The 19,068-nt window shown below is 39.8% G+C and overlaps 1 protein-coding gene across 1 annotated transcript in view; it reads right to left on the reverse strand.

Annotated features, from left to right (window-relative positions):
• The window catches only part of LOC111749881 (olfactory receptor 1J21-like), a 71,683-nt gene extending 55,649 nt beyond the window's left edge, over window positions 1-16,034 (reverse strand). Inside the window, exon 1 of the mRNA XM_023545339.2 lies at window positions 15,408-16,034. Coding sequence (XP_023401107.2) covers window positions 15,408-15,904 — 497 coding nt within the window. The 5' untranslated portion in view covers window positions 15,905-16,034. The remainder of the gene's footprint in view (window positions 1-15,407) is intronic.
• Between the last annotated feature and the right edge of the window lie 3,034 nt (window positions 16,035-19,068).

Genomic DNA, 19,068 nt, shown 5'->3' on the forward strand with positions numbered 1-19,068 from the left:
GAGAGGAGTCTGCTGTCCCAACCATTCCAGACATATCTAGACTTTTCTAGCCACAGACAATTCAACCCAGTCTAGTGCTGTTCAGCTGACCCACAGAACTGTAAGCAAATAAAGTGATTGCTGTTTAAAGCCACTATGTTTTTTTCCCACAAAGTTAACTTACATATTCCTTATATTCCTGTGGCATCCACAATCCTTGTCCATTGTGATTACTTCTTACTGAGAACACTTATGACTCTCTGCCTGAGAACTACTTGCTTCTTCTGAGAACAGGGACAAACTTTGTCGGCTCTCAGGAAGGCCAGGTTGGATAAGATTTTAATGGCTCAAGAAGAGGCTCTTAGTCAGAGACAGGTGGGAGCTGGTGGACACAAATCCCAGTTATCTTACACATTGGCTGGGACAACTCTGAGGCATGTTCTAAGAGGACAATTTCTCACTGGTTTGAACCTCAATTTCCCTCAGTGGTAACTTACTATTACCATACACAGTGTTGACTACATACCTTTCCATGTCTCACAGCCCCACTCTCCTACTGGTTCGTCCTGGAATCACTTTCCTAATAAACTGTTGTTGTTGTTTTAGGTGCCGTTAAGTTCGTTCCAACTCTTAGTGACCCTATGTACAGCAGAAGAAAACACTGCCCATTTCTATGCCATCCACACAATTGTGGTTATGCTTGAGCCCATTGTTGCAGCCACTGTGTCAATCCATCTCTTTGAGGGTCTTCCTCTCTTTTGCTTTCTCTTTTACCAACCATGATGTCCTTCCCCAGGTTTGGTCCCTCCTGAAAACATGCCCAAAGTATGTGAGACAAAGTCTTGCCATCCTTACTTCTAAGGAACATTCTGGCTGTACTTCTTCCAAGACAGATTTGTTCCTTCTTCTGTCAGTTCATGGTATATTCAATATTCTCCACCAACACCATAATTCAAAGGCATCAGTTCTTCTTTGTTCTTCTTTATTCATTGCCCAGCTTTCACACACAGATTGTTGCCATTAATGTTGGTGAAAAAAGGTATTTGCAATGAAGAAGTCGTTGGTCTTGCAAAATTCGATCATGTGATCTCCAGCATCATTTCTATCACCAAGGCCATATTTTCCAATATCCCATCCTTCTTGTTTCTTTACAGCCTTTGCATTCTAATCACCAGTAGTTATCAGTGCATCTCGATTGCATGTTCTATCAATTTCAGACTGCAGTGGTTTGTAAAAATTTGCAATTTCTTCATCTTTGGCCTTAGTGGTTGGTGCATAAATTTGAATACTTGTATTAACTGGTGGTCCTTGTAGGCATATCTATATTATCCTGTCATTGGCAGCATTGTCCTTCAGCATAGATCTTGAAATGTTCTTTTTGATGATGAATGCAATGCCATTCCTCTTCAAGTTGTCATTCCTGGCATAGTAGACTATATGATTGATTCAAAATGACCAATACCAGTCCATTTCAGCTCATTAATTCCTAAGATATCAATCTTTATGTGTCCCATTTCATTTTTGACGATTTCCAATTTTCCTGAATTCATATTTTGTACATTTCAGGTTTGATTATTAATGGATGTTTGCAGCTGTTTTTTCTCATTTTGAGTCGTCAGCAAATGAAGGTCCTGAAAGCTTGATTTCATCCAAGTCATTACAGTCAGCTCCACTTTGAGGAGGCAGCCCTTCGCCAGTCATCTTTTGAGTGCCTTCCAACCTGAGGGGCTCATCTTCTGGCACTATATCAGGCAATGTTCCACTGCTATTCCTAAGATTCTTTTCAGAAGTAGACTCTTGGGTCCTTCTTCCTAATCTGTCTTAGTCTGGAAGCTCAGCTGAAACCTGTCTGCCATGGGTGACCCTGCTGGTATTTGAATACTGGTGGCATAGTTTCCAGCATCACAGAAATACACAATCCCCACAGGGCAACAAGCTGACAGAGGCATGGGTGTTAAAGACCATATATTCCCAAATGGGGGGGAAAAAATTAACAATCTCAGGTCCGTCACCTGGCAATTTAGGGTACATTGCGAAAGCTAGCAAGCCAGTGTGATATTTAAACCGACCCTCATTTTCTATTTTGGAGGGCAGATTGCAGAAAAGTAGGCACAAGATTTCATCATATGAAGTTGGCAAATATCCTGCCAATGTCATAACAAATCGAGCTTAGTTTCAGGAAAAAAAAGTATGTGAGTGACCAGGGGACGAACTTTAACAGAATCTTCAGGTCCTGCCAAGATTTCTGGATACTAACTGTTTCTGAGCTCTGAGTATGTCATTTACTTTAAGCACCAACAACCTTCTGACTGAAGAATTTCTCTGTCTAGGGAAAAGTATTTGGCTTGTGCATGGTGCTGCTTGGAAGTGCTAAGGATATAATATTCCTGAGAAAAACCATCAGTCAAGGAAGGACTGGATTTGATCGATATATACCACAGTTTCCTCTCCCTTTGGTAAAACAATTTAAGAAGCATTTTGTACTGACGCCCAGGTGTGTTTTGAGGATTCGTCCCCAGTTACACTGTGCTTGCTTCTAAGGAGCATTCTGGCTGTACTTCTTCCAAGAAAGATTTTTTTCCTTCTTCTGGCAGCCCACAGTATATTCAATATTCTTCAACAACACCATAATTCAAAAGCATCAATTCTTCTTTAGTCTTCCTTATTCCTCGTCCAGCCTTCACATGCATATGAGACGATTGAAAACACCATGGCTTGGTTCAGATGTACCTTAGTCCTTAAAGTGGACATTTTTGCTTTAATACTTTAAAGAAGTCTTTTGCAGCAGATTTGCCCAAGTCAACGAGGCTTTTGCTTTCTTGACTGCTGCTTTCCAGATATTGGTTGTGAATCCAAGTAAAATGAAATCCTTGGCAATTTCAGTCTTTTCTCTGATTATCATGATGTTGCTTATTAGCCCAATTGTGAGGATTTTTGTTTTCTTTATGTTGAGATGTAATCCATACTGAAGGATATGGTCTTTGATCTTCATCAGTAAGTGCTTCAAGTTCTCTTCACTTTCAGCAAGTAAGGTTGTGTTGTATGTATATCGCAGGCTGTTAATGAACCTTCTTTAAATCCTGACGCTGGCTTCTTCTTCATATAGTCCAGCTTCTTAGATATTTGCTCGGCATACAGATCGAATAATTATGGTAAAAGAACAACACAGCCCTGATGCACGTCTTTCTTGACTTTAGAACATGAAGTATCTTCTTGCTCTGCTTGAACAACTACCTCTTGCTCTAAGTACGGGTTCTTCATGAGCAAAATTAAGTGTTCTGAAATTCCACTTTTCACAATGTTATCCATAATTTGCTATGATCCACACAGACAAATGCCTTTGCACAGTCAATAAAACACAGATAAATTTCTTTCTGGTATTCTCTGCATTTAGCCAAGCTCCATCTGACATCAGCAGTTACATCCCTTGTTCCAAGCGCTATTCTACATCCAGCTTCAACTTCAAACAGCTCTCTGTCGATGTACTGCTGTAACCACTTTCGAATAATCTTCAGCAAAATTTTATTTGCATTTGATATTAATGATATCATTTGATAATTTCCGCATTCAAATGGATCATCTTTCTTTGGAATGGGCCCAAATATGGATCTCTTCCAGTTGGTTGACCAGGTACACGTCTTTCAAATATCTTGGCATAGATGAGTGAGCACCTCCAGTGCTGCACCTGTTTGTTGAAATATCTCAACTGATGTTCTGTCAATTCCCGGAGTCTTGTTTTTCATCAGTGCCTTCAGTTCAGCTTGGATCTCTTCCTTCAGTACCATTGGTTATTGATCATGTGCTACCTCTGGAATGACTGAATATCGACCAATTATTTTTAGTACAGTGACTCTGTATGTTCCTTCCATCTTCTTTTAGTGCTTCCAGCATCATTTAATGTTTGCCCCATAAAATCCTTCAATATTACAACTTCAGGCTTGAATTTTTTCTTCAGTTCTTTCAGCTTGAGAAATGCCAAAGGTGTTCTTCCATTTTGGTTTTCAATCTCCAGGTCTTTGCACATTTCATTGTAATACTTTACTGTCTTCTCGAGCTGCCCTTTGAAATCGTCTATTCTGCTCTTTTACTACATCATTTATTCTTTTCACTTTAGCTGCTCTACCTTCAAAAGAAGCTTTCAAAGTCTCATCAGACATCCATTTTGGTCTTTTCTTTCTTCCCTGTCTTTTTAATGACCTTTTGCTTTCTTTGTGTATGATGTCCTTGATGTCATTCCACAACTCGTCTGGTCTTTGGTCATTAGTGTTCAATGCATCAAATCTGTTCTTGAGACAGTCTTTAAATTAAGGCTAGCATCAATCCAAAAAACACAAAATAATAAATGTTCAAAAGGTTGTGGAGAGACTGGAACACTTATACACTGCAGGTGGGAATGTAAAATGGTACAACCACTCTGGAAAATGATTTGTCGCTTCCTTAAAAAGCTAGAAATACAAGTACCATATGATCCAGGAATCCCACTACTTGGAATATATCCTAGAGAAATAAGAACCTTCACATGAATAGATACATGAACACCCATGTTCATTGCAGCACTGTTCACAATAGCAAAAAAATGGAAACAACCTAGGTGCCCATCAACAGATGAATGGATATACACAATATGATGTATTCACACAAAGGAGTACTATAAAACGGTAAAGAATAATGATGGATCAGCAAAATGTCTCACAACATGGATGAATCTGCAAGGTATTATGCTGAGTGAAATTAGACAGTTGCAAAAAGGACAAATATTGTATGAGATCACTATTATAAGAACTCAATAAAAGGTTTAAACACAGAAGAAAACATTCTTTGATGGTTATGACAGTGCCGGGGGAAGGAAAGGGGAATTCACTAACTAGATACTAGACAAGAATTATCTTAGGTAAAGGGAAGGATTACACACAATACAGTGGAAGTCAGCACAACTGGACTAATCCAAAAGCTAAGAAGATTCCTGAACATAATGAAACACTCTGAGGGACAGAGAAGCAGGGACGGGGGTCTGGGTACCAAGGTTTCAGGGCACATGTAGGTCAACTGGCATAACAAAGTTTATTAAGGAAATGTTCTGCATCCCACTTTGGTGAGTGGCGTCTGGGGTCTTAAAAGGTTGTGAACAGCCATCTAAGGCATCATTAGGCCCCAACCCACCTGGAACAAAGAAGAATGAAGAACACCAAAGACACAAGGAAAATATTAGCCCAAGAGACAAAAGGGCCACATAATCCAGAGACTCCATCAGTCTGAGACCAGAAAACTAGATGGTGCCCAGCTACCACCAATGACCTCCTTTCAGGGAACACAACAGAGGGTCCCTGACGGAGCAGGAGAAAAGTGGGGTACAGATCTCACATTCACTTAAAAAAACTAGACTTAATGCTCTGAATGAGAGTAGAGGAACCTCAGAAGACATGGCCCCCAGACTCTCTCTTAACCCAGAACTAAAATCATTCCTAGAGCCAAGTCATCAGACAAAAATTAGACTGGACTAAAAACATAAAATAATACTTGTGAAGAGTGTGCTTATTTGTTCAAGTAGGTATACAAGACTAAATGGGCAGCTCCGTCCAGAGGTGGGATGAGAAGACAGAAAGGGATAGGAGCTGGTTTAATGGACACAGGAAACCAGAGGTGGAAAGAAGGAGTTTGCCATCACATTATAGGGATTGCAACTATGGCCACATAACAATATGTGTATAAATTTTTGTCTGAGAAACTAACTTCAGCTGTAAACTTTCACCTAAAGTACAATAAAAAAAGAAGACATTCAGAAGGCTAACAGACACATGAGAAAATGCTCCCTATCACTAACCATTGTTGTTTTCATTAGGTGCCGTCAAGTCGGTTCCAACTCATAGCGACCCCATGCACAACAGAAGGATACACTGCTCAGTCCTGCCTCATCCTCATAATCTTTGCTACTCTTGAGCCCATTGTTGCAGCCGCTGTGTCAATCCATCTCTTTGAGGGTCTTCCTCTTTTTTGCAGTCCCTCTACTTTACCAAGCATCATGTCGTCTCCGGGATTGATCCCTCCTGATGACATGTCCAAAGCACGTGCGACAAACTGTCGCCATTCTTGCTTCTAAGGGGCACCCTGGTTGCACTTCTTCCAAGATAGATTTGTTCCTTCTTCTGGCAGTCCACAGTATATTCAATATGCTCCTCCAACATATAATTTAAAGGCATCAATTGTTTTTTAGTTATCCTTATTCTTGCCCAGCTTTTGTATGCATATGAGGTGATTGAAAACACCATGGGTTGGGTCAGGCACACTTCAGTCCTCAAGGTGACATCTGTGCTTTTTAACACTTTAAAGAGATCTCTTGCACCTGATTTGCCCAATGAAATGTGTCTTTTCATTTCTTGACAGCTGCTTCCAAGAGTGTTGACTGCGGATCCAAATTAAATGAAATCCTTGACAACTTCAATCTTTTCTCTGTTTATCATGATGTGGCTTATTGGTTCAGTTGTGAGGATTTTCTTTTTCTTTATGTTGAGGTGTAATCCATACTGGTCTTTGATCTTCATTAGTAAGTGCTTCAAGTCCTCTTCACTTTCAGCAAGCAAGATTGTGTCATCTGCATAACACAGGTTGTTAATGAGTCTTCTTTCAATCCTGATGCCCAGTTCTTCTTCATATAGTCCAGCTTCTCAGATTATTTGCATGCAGGTTGAATAGGTATGGTGAAAAGATACAACCCTGATGCACGCCTTTCCTGATTTTCAATCATGCAGTATCCCCTTTTTCTGTTCCAACGACTGCCTCTTTATCCATGTACAGATTCCTCATGAGCACAATTTTTTCAGAATTTCCATTCTCTGTAATGTTATCCATGATTTGTTATGATCCACACAGCAAATGCCTTTGCATAGTCAATAAAACACAGGTAAACATCCCATTTTTTTTTTTTTAAACATCCTATAGGGTCACTATGAGTCGGAATCGACTCGACAGCAGTGGGTTGGTTGTTGGTTGAAACATCCTTCTGGTATTCTCTGCTTTCTGGCAGGATCCATCTGACAACAGCAATAATATACTTAGTTTCATGTCCTCTTCTAAATTGGGGTTGAATTTCTGGCAGCTCCCTGTCAATATACTGCTGCAGCCACTTTTGAAGGATCTTCAGCAAAATTTTGGTTGAGTGTGATATTAGTGATGTTGTTCGATAATTTCTACATTCAGTACAGGCATAAACATGGATCCCTTACAGTAGGTTGGGCAGGTAGCTATCTTCCAAATTTCTTGGCATAGATGAGTGTGCACTTCCAGTGCTGCAGTCATTTGTTGAAACTCCTCAATTGATATTTCGTCAAATCTCGGAGTCTTGATTTTTGCCATTGCTTTTCAATGCAGCTTGAACTTCTTCCTTCAGTACCATAGGTTCCTAATTATATGTTACTTCCTGATATGGTTGAACATAGACCAATGTTTTTTGGTATAGTAACTTTGTGTATTCCTTCCATTTTCTTTTGATGTTTCCTGCATCATTTAATACTTTCCCCATAGAATCTTTCAGTATTGCAACCCCAGACTTGAACTTTTCATTTCTTTCAGCTTGAGAAATTCTGTGTGTGTTCTTCCCTTTTGGTTTTCTACCTGCAGGTCTTTGTACCTGCCATCATAATACTTTGTCTCCCTGAGCTGTCCTTTGAAATCTGTTCAGCTCTTTTACTTCATCATTTTTTTGTTTTGCTTTAGCTACTCGATGTTCAAGAGCAAGTTTCAGAGTCTCTTACAACATCCATTTAGGTTCTTTCTTTCCTTCCTGTCTTTTTAATGTCCTCTTGCTTTCTTTATATATGATGCCCTTGATGTCATTCCACATCTTGTCTGGTCTTCAGCCATTAGCATTCAATGCATCAAATCTATTTTTGAGATGGTCTCTAAATTCAGGTGAGATACACTCAAGGTCATACTTTGGCTCTCTTTGATTCTAATTTTCTTCAGTTTCAATTTGAGCTTGCATATGAGTAATCGATGATCCAGTCTGCAGTCAGCCCCTGGCCTTGTTCTGACTGATGATACTGAGTTTTCCATCATCTCTTTCCACAGATGTAGTCGACTGGATTCCTGTGTATTCCATCTGGTGAGGCCCACGTGTATGGCTGCCATTTATGTCGGTGAAAAAAGGCATGTGCAATGAAGAAGTCATTGGTCTTGCAAAATTCTATCATTAGATCTTCGGCATCATTTCTATCACGAGGCCATATTTTCCAACTACCGATTCTTCTTCTTTGTTTCCAACTTCGGCATTTCAATCACGAGTAATTATCAGTGCATCCTGATTGCACGTTTGATCAATTTCAGACTGCAGAAGTTGGTAAAAATCTTCAGTTTCTTCATCTTTGGCCTTAGTGGTTGGTGCATAAATTTGAATACTAGTATTAACTGGTCTCCCTTGTATATATATGGATATTATCCTTTCACTGGCAGCACTGTACTTCAGGATAGACCTTGAAGTGTTCTTTTTGAAGATGAATGTAACGTTGTCCTTCTTCAAGTTGTCATTCCCAGCACAGCAGACCATATGATTGTCCAATTCAAATTGACCAATAGCAGTCCATTTCAGTTCACTAATGCCTAAGATATCGATCTTTATGTGTTCTATTTCATTTTTGATGATTTCCAATTTTTCTAGACTCATACTTTGTACATTCCATGTTTCTATTATTAACAGTTGTTTGAAGCTGTTTCTTCTCATTTTGAGTCATGCCACATCAGCAAATGAAGGTCCTGAAAGCTTAACTCCATCCACGTCATTAAGGTCGACTCTACTTTTTTAATTTTTTTCTACTTTGAGGAGGCAGCTCTTCCCCGGTCATCTTTTGAGTGACTTCCAACCTGAGGGGCTCATCTTCTGTCACTAGAGCAGAGAATGTTCCACTGCTACTCATAAGGTTTTCACTGGCTAGTTCTTTTTAGAAGTAGACTGCTGGGTCCTCTTCCTGGTCTGTCTTAGGCTGGAAGATCAGCTGAAACCTGTCTGCCATGGGTGACCCGGCTGGTATTTGAATACTGGTGGCATTGCTTCCACCATCACAGCAACACACAAGCCCCCACAGTAAAACAAACTGACAGACACGTGCAGGATTACTAGACATTAGAAAAATATAAATCAAAGCCACAATGAGATACCATCTCACCCGGACATAACATAAAATAATGAGTGTTGATGAGGCTGCAGGGAGATTGGAACCTTATGCACTCCAGTGGGAATGCAAAATGGTACAAGCATTTTGGAAAATGATAGAAAGAGAAATACCATACAATCCAATAATCCCACTGCTAAGAATATATCCTAGAGAAATAAGAGCCATCACACAAATAGACATATGCACGCCTATGTTCATTACAGCAGTAATTGCAGTAGCAAAAAGATGGAAACAAACTAAGTGCCCATTAAAAGATGAATTCTTAAACAAACTATGGTGCATATATACATGCTATGGACTATTACAGAACAATAAAGAACAATGGTGGGCCTTTAAAAACATCTCACAACATGACTGTATTTGGAGGACATTATGCTGAGTGAAATAAATCAATCACAAAATGACAAATACTGTATGAGACAACAATTATAAAAACTCATGAAGAGGTTTGCTCAGAGAAAAAACATTCTTTGATGGTTACAAGGGAGGTGATGGGTGGGGAGGGAAAAAAACCCTAACTACACAATAGAGAAGCAGTAACTTTTTGAAGCATAAGACAATACACAATATTGGGGAAGTCAGCACAACTTGACCAAGGGAAAGTCATAGAAGCTTCATAGACACACCAAATTCTCTGAAGGACCGAGTTACTAAGCAGAGGACTAGGGACCATGATCTCGTGGGGGTCTAGCTCAATTGGCATAACATAGTTTATAAAGAAAATTTTCTACACGGTCTGAATGAGACTAGAGGGACCCCAGAGGTTATGGTCCCCAGACCTTCTGTTGGTCCAAGACTGCAACCATTCCCAAAGCCAACTCTTCAGACAGGAATTGGACTGGACTATGGGATAGAAAATGATACAGGTGAGGTTCTTAGCTCAAGTGGACACATGAGACTATGTGGGCAGCTTCTGTATGGAGGGGAGGTGAGAAGGCAGAGGGGGACAGGAGCTGGCTGAATGGACACAGGGAATACAGGGTGGAGAGGAGTGTGCTGTCTTATTAGGGTGAGAGCAAGTATGAGTACATAGCAAGGTGTGTACAAATTTTTGTATAAGAGATTGACTTGATTTGTAAACTTTCACTTAGAGCACAATAAAAAAAATTAGTCTGGAAGATTCTAGGATGCAGCATAGGGAAATGGGGAGTAAGGCAAAGAAGGGAGAGCAGACACTGAAGGGTATGCTATTGAGTAGGTTACTGCTGTGAGTAACTGGGGACAACCCCCCCAAACGTCTCTAGAAGTCAGGACTATGCACTCCTTAAATTCTTTTACCAAAGGAAGAGGAAACTGAGGTATATATTCATAAATGCCTAACCACTATTTACTGAGGGATTTTTCCATGGGGAATTAACTCTCTACACTTCCAACCTGTTCCATGTGTTAAACCAAACACATGTCTCTAGAAAGAAATACCTCAGAAAGTTGTTGGTACTTAGAGTAAGAAGTCACTGGCATATTCAAAAACAGTGAGTACTCAGGGGTCTTGACAGGACTTGCCAGATTCTTCATGGTTCATCCCCTTGTCACTCACATTCTTTTTTCCCCCAAATAAGCTCAATCTGTTATGTAATTGACAGGATATTTGCCATCATTCTATGATCAAATCTTGTGTCTTCTTTTCTGCACAGTCTGATTTCCAAAAAAGAAAATGATAGTCTATTTCAATGTCACCTGAGCTTGCTGACTTTCATACACTGTCCTGAATTGTCAGGTGATTGACCTGAGATTGTTATTTGTCTCTACTTTGGTATCTACTATCATTAACAAATACCAACCAGCTCCGTGGCTCTTATAATTGCCAAGTGCCTGTATCTTTCAAAGTGGTGTATCAGTTTAACAAGGCTATACTTCCCTTCACACTGATACATCAGCCCAATACACATCAGGTGAGAATTTTAGTAATTATGCTACTTCTGTACTCTACAGTTATCATCATTCTGCCTAACACCAGCAACTTGCTCTTCGATCATCAAATTATCCTAAACCAGAATCCTATAAGTGTCTTCATAAGACCACTTCTGTACTTGCTGTATGAGATAGAGGTCTTCCAGAGCAAGGACCTGAGAAAAATATTTGAATACAAGTAGTTTTTTAGGAAGGTAATATCATGAAGATTCAACAGGGGAGTGGGGATCTGAGTCATGGAAAGATATATAGTCAATACAGTGCATGGTAATAGTAAGTTACCACTGAGGGGAATTGGGGTTCAGACCTCTGAGAAATGGTCCTCTTAGAACATGCTTCAGAGTTGTCCCACCCAAGGTGTAAGAAGATAACTGGGGTTTGCTTCCACCAGCTCCCAACTATCTTTGACTAAGAGAGTCTTCTGAAACTATTAAAGAGCTATCCCCTCTAGCCTGACAGTGGAGAGAGTTTACCCCTGTTCTTAGAAGAAGTGAAATAGTTCTCAGGCAGAGAATCACAAGTGTTCTCAGTAAAAAGTCAGCATGGACAAGGATTGTGAATGCCACAGGAATATGAGAAATGAAACCAACCCAAAACACAGTGGCTTAAAACAACAATCAGTTTATTTGGTCACAATTCTATGGGTCAGCTGAGCAGCACTAGCTGGTCTGGATTGTCTGAGGCTGGATGTCTAGAAAGTCTTCCTAACAACTGTAGGCATCACTTGGGATGGCCAGGATGGTGGGAACACCTGGAGCCTCTCTGCCTGTGATCTTCTTTCTGTATTAGACTAGCATGTGTTTCTTCACAGGACAGTCTCTGGGTTCCCAAAGAGCAAGCCACCATGCACAGTTCTTTTCAAGACTCTTAACATGTTTGCAAACACCTTATGAACAAAACAAGTCTCAAAACGTACCTAAATTCAGTGCACACTATGGTGAAAATATTCTTCTATTGAGTATATTTCCCAGAGTTCCTTTCATGTCCTGATTCCTCAGACTATAGATAAAAGGATTTAGAATGGAAGTAACCAGAGTGTATAGTACACTCACTATGACATCTTTGTCATTGAAGTTACTGGATAAAGGGAAAAACTACAATCCATTAATTGCCCCAAGGTATAGAGACACCACATAGAGTTGGAAGCCGTAGGTGGATAAGGCTTTGAAGATTCCCTTATTTGAGGGGACTCTCAGGATAGTGGACACACTGCAGCCATAAGAGACTAGGATGCATATGAATGCAAGGGTAAATAGCTCATTGGTTGAGGTATCCGAGCTGGACAGCTTAAGTAAGACAGAGAGGTCATGGAAGAAGTGGGAGAAAGTGCCCTACCAGAGATAGCTACTGTTCTGATCACTTTCACCATAGATTAGTTTTGTCCATTCTGGAATTTTATATAAATGTTAGCATCCAATTTCACACCAAATTTATAATTATTTGTTTTTTAGACATAGCATTTACTGTTTATTTTCATTCCTTTTATGATACCTCAACTTCCCCCTATTTGGGTTTTTTAATTTTGATTCATCTCTGAACTGTCAGCATGTGTCTTTCACTTTTTCAGAAAAAGATATATGGGTGGTCTGTTTTCTGAACACATGTGTATGAATGAGTGATATTCTCTTGCCTCTACACATGGACAATGACTTCGCATAGGATCCAGGACCTGGTTCCACTGTCTGCTACTCCTTAATGTATCAGAATCTGAGGTCACTTTGACTTTTGGTCCTCTAAAGGTAACCTCCTTTTTCTGCCTGGATGCTTTTGGATTATTTAGCCTTCATTTTTGAAATTCAAATTTTGTCATTATCCAAGGCAGAGTGTAGACGTGTCTTAATAAGAAAATTTCACAGCTCATTGTTCCCTGTAAGGTGTTATTGGGTAATAAGATGGAAATTTAAATGGTGTTGTACACCGAAGTGCTTGCTGCAACCTGAAATAGTCACCTTGGGACATAGGACGCAGACACTTTCAGGATGTTGCCTCCAGAAAATGTCTTTGGGAGCTCTTCTTTGCTTTGAGAACTTGGCCTCAGTGATGGGAAATTTTTATCCCCTGAGACTGAATTTCTGTTTTTTATTTTTTGGAAGCAGCCAAAGGAAATTTGGTGCTAAATTCTGGTGAAAGAGGCAAGGAGAGTAATGTACATTTTGGCTAGAAAAAATTGGGTCTATAATGTAATAACTCTAAAATTGCCCCAGAGAAAATTCTTAGAGAGAAATTTATAAAAACTTGTTGTATCTTCCATGCCTTCATACCTTTTTTTTCTTTTCTTAAATTATTTTACCTTAGATGAAGGTTTACAGAACAAACTAGCTTCTCATTAAACAATTAGTACACATATTGTTTTGTGACATCGGTTACCAACTCGACATGTCAACACTCTCCCTTCTAGACCCTGGGTTCCCTATTACCAGCTCTTCCATCCTCTCTCTCCCCTACCTTTTAGTCCTTGCTCCCAGGCTGGTATGCTCCTTTAGTTTTGTTTTATTTTATGGGCCTGTCTAGTCTTTGGCTGAAGGGCGAACCTCAGGAGTGACTTCATTACTGAGCTAAAAGGGTGTCCAGGGGCCATACTCTTGGGGTTTCTCCAGTCTCTTTTAGGCCAGTAAGTCTGGTCTTTTTCTGTGGGTTAGAATTTTGTTTTACACTTTTCTTCAGCTCTGTCCAGGACCCTCTACTGTGATTCCTGTCAGAGCAGTCAGTGATGTTAGCTGGGCATCATCTAGTTGTGCTGGACTCAGTCTGTTGGAGGCTGTGGTAGTTGTGGTCCATTAGTCCTTTGGACTAATCTTTCCCTTGTACAAAGGACCTCTTCAAGGTGTTAAAAAGCAATGATGTCATTTTAAGGACTAAGATGTGTTTGAACCAAACCATGGTGTTTTCAATAGCTTCATATGTATGTGAAAGCTGGACAATGAATAAAAGAGGGACCAAGCCCTGGAGAAGGAAATCGTGCTTGGTAAAGTAGAGGGTCAGCAAAAAAGAGGAAGACCCTGAAGGAGATGGATTGACGCAGTGGCTGCAACAATGGCACTAAGTATGATAACAATTGTGAGGATGGTGCACAACCAGGCAGTGTTTTGTTCTGTTGTACCTAGGGTCATTAAGAACTGGAACCGACTTGACTGCACCTAACAACAATAGTTTATTAGGAAGGTGATTCTAGGAAGAACAATAAGAGATGCGGATCTGAGACATGAAAAAGTATGTAGTCAATACAGTGTATGATAATAGTATGGTAACACTGGGGGGAATTGTGGTTCAGGCCACTGAGAAAATGTCCTCCTAGAACATGCCTCAGAGCAGCCCCACCCAGTGTGTAAGATAACTGGGATTTGTGCCCAGCAGCTCCCACCTGTGTTTTGACTAAGAGATTCTTCCGGAACCATTAAAATCTTATTACATCTGGCCTTCCTGAGAGAAGACAAAGTTTGTCGCTGTTCTCAAAAGAAGTGAGATAGTTCTGAGGCAGAGAGTCGTAAGTGTTCCCAGTAAGAATAATCACAATGGGCAAGGATTGTAGATGCCACAGGAATATGAGAAATGTTTCAGTTAATTTTGTGGAAGAAAAAAAAAAAACATATTGGCTTAAAACAGCAATCACTTTATTTGCTCACAATTCTATGGGTCAGCTGAGCATCACTAGGCTGGGCTGGATAGTCTGCGGCTGGATGTTCTAGAAAGTCTACACATGGCCAGAAGCATTGGGACTGCTTGCTCTTCTCTTCCTGTCGTCTTTCATTCTCCACTAGACTAATGTGTGTTTCTTCATAGGAAGATCTCAGGGTCTCAATAGCAAGAAAGAGCAAGCCACCATGCACAGCATTTTCAAGTCTTTATTTTTATTTTTGCCAATAACTTATTGAACAAAACAAGTCATAACGCCAGTCTAGATTCAGAGTACATTATGGTGAAAACCTTCCTTTACTGAGTATATTTCCCAGAGCTCTTTTCATGTCCTGATTTCTCAGACTGTAGATAAAGGGGTTTAGCATGGGAGTGCCCAGAGTGTAAAATACAGCCACAATGACATCCTTGCTATTGGAGTCACTGGATGAGGGGGAAACATACAATCCAATAATTGCCCCATAGTACAGAGACACTACAGAGAGGTGAGAGCCACAAGTGGACAAGGCTTTGCAGATCCCCTTGGTCGAGGCGACTCTCAGGATGGTGGCACCAATGTGACCATAAGAGACCAGGATGCATATGAACGGAAGGGTAATGACTACTCCCCCTACAGTAAGAATAAACAGCTCATTGGTTGAGGTGTCTGAGCTGGATAGCTTAAGTACAGTAGGGAGGTCACAGAAGAAGTGAGGAAGAGTGTTGTCTCCACAGAAGGACAGATGGGCCAGGAGCAGAGTGTGCAATAGGGCATTGGCAAAGGATAAGACACAGGACACAATAACTAGCAAGAAACACAGGCTCTGACTCATGATGGTGGTATAGTGGAGGGGGTGACAAATAGCCATGTACCTATCATAGGCCATTGAGGTGAGAAGGAAGCTATCAGTATCAGCAAAGAATATGTAAAAGTACACCTGAGAAATGCACCCAGCATATGAGATGGATTGATTCTGTGTTCGCATGTTCATCAGCATCTTTGGCGCTATCACTGATGAGAAAGAGATGTCAGTGAAGGCCAAGTGGCTGAGGAAGAAGTACATGGGGGTGTGGAGGTGAGAGTCCAGCCTGATGAGCATGATGATGAGCAGGTTCCCCAGCACTGTGGTGAGGTACATGCCCAGGAACAGCGCAAAGAACATGTCCTGCTGTTCTGGCCTGATGGGGAGACCTAGAAGGAGGAATTCTGACAGGCTGCTCTGATTATCCCTCCTCATCCTGTTCTTCTCTTTTTCTGTCAATCAAAAAAGAGATGGCAATGTGAAAGAACATTATTATGACGGTCGCATAATGAAAATGTATATTTGAACCACTCAATGCAGGAACCTTGAATACCTCGTGCTTTTTGCTCCACTAATGACAGTCAGTAAGTCTAACCACGGGCTATTATGGGTCCACCTAGAAATCAACAAAAGCTATTTTGGAGGAACCATAAAATATGAGAATGATTTATCAGATCAGATCAGGTTCAAACTTGAGAATAAGAATCTAGGGAACAAGGCTAGGCAACTAACCGGTTGTTAGAAATACTATTAAAAATAAAAAATTTTAAAAAGTTGCTGTTGAACTGATTCCAACTCATGGTGACCCTATGTGTTGCAAAGCAAAACAGCACTCCATAGAGTTTTCAAGGCTGTGATCTTTCAGAAACACATCACCACTCCTTTCTTCTGAGACAGTGCAGGGTGGGTTCACACTGCCAAACTTTCATTTAGTAATTGAACAAAGAATAGAAGAGAGAGAAAATCTAATTAGTCTATCATCCTCTTTTAACCTCTATCTCCCTATTCGTCTTTCACACTCTTTGGTTAATGTTTTATTTCCATGGGTTGTGTAGAATGAGACAATCCAGTGGGGTGCTCTGCATCTCCCAGAAATCCAGATTTGCACACATGGTGAGAAACATCATAAGGAACTACCCAAGGCAAGGACTTTAAGGACAGGAATCTATGTCAACAACATAAAGGATCCAGCATCATACCTTACAGTGTAGTCATCAGTCCTCACTTATCAAAATTCTTTCTCACTCCTCAACATTTTCAGTCTACCATCACCCTTTCTATGGAAATTTTCATGGAACAGGGGAGAAAAAAATTCTCAATTCTCTTCAAAGTTCCTACCTTATTTGCTCCCTCAATTCAAACCAGAGTTCTCTTGTTGAAGCCTTCAGAACACCAAGAAAGTCATTGGCTTTTCCAGTCCCATCCTAGAGTTGTCAAAGAAGAAGCCCTTTATGAGTGTTTGTCTAACCTACTTTACCAAATAACAACCTATCAATTTCCTATGATTGTACCCTAGCTTTTCTACCAGTAACTCATATCTGATATTTTTCTTATAATATTTACAACACTTCCACTCTGCTAGTATGATCTATCATTCTTTTCTCTATCTGCTTCAGGTCCATTAGACTTGCATATGTGAATCTTTACAAAATAATAAGAAATAAGAACATGATTGTCCTAGATACTAAAAAACAGAGCTCGTGTATTATATAAAAACTACTAATTAATCTCAATGTCATTCTATGGTAGCTGAGAGGTGCCTCACTATGAATCTTCAATCATCTAAGAGGTTGAGTAAAGGTTCCATTATCTACAAATTCTGTCAACTTGACTGACATCATCTCTCAAATCCCTAGTTCTTCAGTCCTCTACGTTAAAAATCCTGTCTGTAATTGGTTTCATTGAATTGTACAAGTGAAAAACATTGAATTGGCAAATTTTATGTTACCTAAATTTCTCAAGGAAAAAAAATATTAACTTGATATTTTTACCTGAGAAAAATTACACATTCAGTTTTGATAGTGAATACCATGTTAATATCCAGTTTATACCAATAGGTATGCAAATTAATTCTCTGATAGGCATTTACAGTTTTCCAATTTCCAAACATATTATGAATAATACCATTGCTCGATATTAATTTGCAATGGGAAAACAGGGTAAATTCTGAGAAATGGAACTGCAAGTTATGTGCATTCTCCATCTTAATATATATTTTCAGTAACAGGAAGCTAAGGTACAGAAGACACCTCTTCTAATGGGTTCTTTGAAATGAGTCATAAATAATAAGAAAGAGTTTGCCATGTGAAGATCCTAGTTAGAATAAATATCAAGTGTAAGACTCTGAGAGAAGAAAGAACTTAGGGTATTTAAGGAACAGAAAAAATACAGGAACTTGGTTAGCTAAAGAAGGATATGAGGATGGAGAATTACATAGAAGTCAAGTTATTAAGGCCTTTTATGGCATAATAAAAATTTGAATTTACTGTCAGAGCAATAAAACACCCATGAGAATCTTTAGTAAAGGAATGATTAAAAATTGTAAATATTTTGTTCACTGCTGGGTGAACATATTATAGTAAGGGAAGAGGTTCAGGAGGAATCGTAATAGGATACTATTGCTATAGTTCAGATACCAAGTACTAGCTACTTACACCTGGATTGTGGCAGCAAAAAAAAAGACAATTGAAGAAATTTAGGATAAAATTTGGAGGAAAAATCAACATGACTCCATGAAGGATGAAAGATAAATGAGAGAAAATATGTGTTTGCCCCATCCTCTAAATTTTGGATAGATTATCAGATCCAGATAAATTACTCTACATGAACTTAGTTTGAGGAAGCGTAGTTCATGCTAGGAATCAGTAGACACACTTGACACACCTACATACAATCATACCACTGATACAGTACAAAGAATGTAAAGTCTACTGCTGCCCTGACATGGCTACTTATGTGAGAAGCACAGATTCCTTCAGCTACAAAGTATGGGATGGCTCTTCCTTTTCTCTTTAGAAGACCCAGAGTCCTGTGAAGCAGGTACGGTCTCTAAGTGAAAGATGCATTGAAAGAAGAAGCAAAGTTATCAATCAGTTGACAACCAGACTCTTGTTCACAGCTCCTGTGCATTGGTTGGAGTCCTACCTTACAAAACACAGAAAGGACCCAGGAGGGTAAGTCTCTCAACACCAAACTCCAAACTAGAGAGTAACAGCAAATAATTGCTCCATTTGCCCTTGGCTTCCCTTGGGGGAAGAACTGCTTGTTCAGGAAATAGGAGAGTTCACCCTTAGAGGAATAATGGTAATAATCACAAAGCATCTACTAGGAATGTGGTGATTCATGGAACTTTTTGCCTTTTCTGTTTACATTGGAAACAACCCAACTGAAGGTTAAGTGTGTGAACAACAGATCTCTTGTTTCTGAACCTCACACTATTTCAAGAACACTAGTAACACTAACACCTTTGCTACCTAAACAAAAGAGTGAGCAAACTGATATTCCATCATCACAGTTGGACCCTGAAGAGTAGGATGGTTTCCAGGAATTTTTGTTCTTGCCCCTAGGCTGTACAGTCACCATTTTATTGCTGCAAGTTT

This window comes from Loxodonta africana, chromosome 9 (assembly GCF_030014295.1).
Source record: "Loxodonta africana isolate mLoxAfr1 chromosome 9, mLoxAfr1.hap2, whole genome shotgun sequence".
NCBI lineage: Eukaryota > Metazoa > Chordata > Mammalia > Proboscidea > Elephantidae > Loxodonta > Loxodonta africana.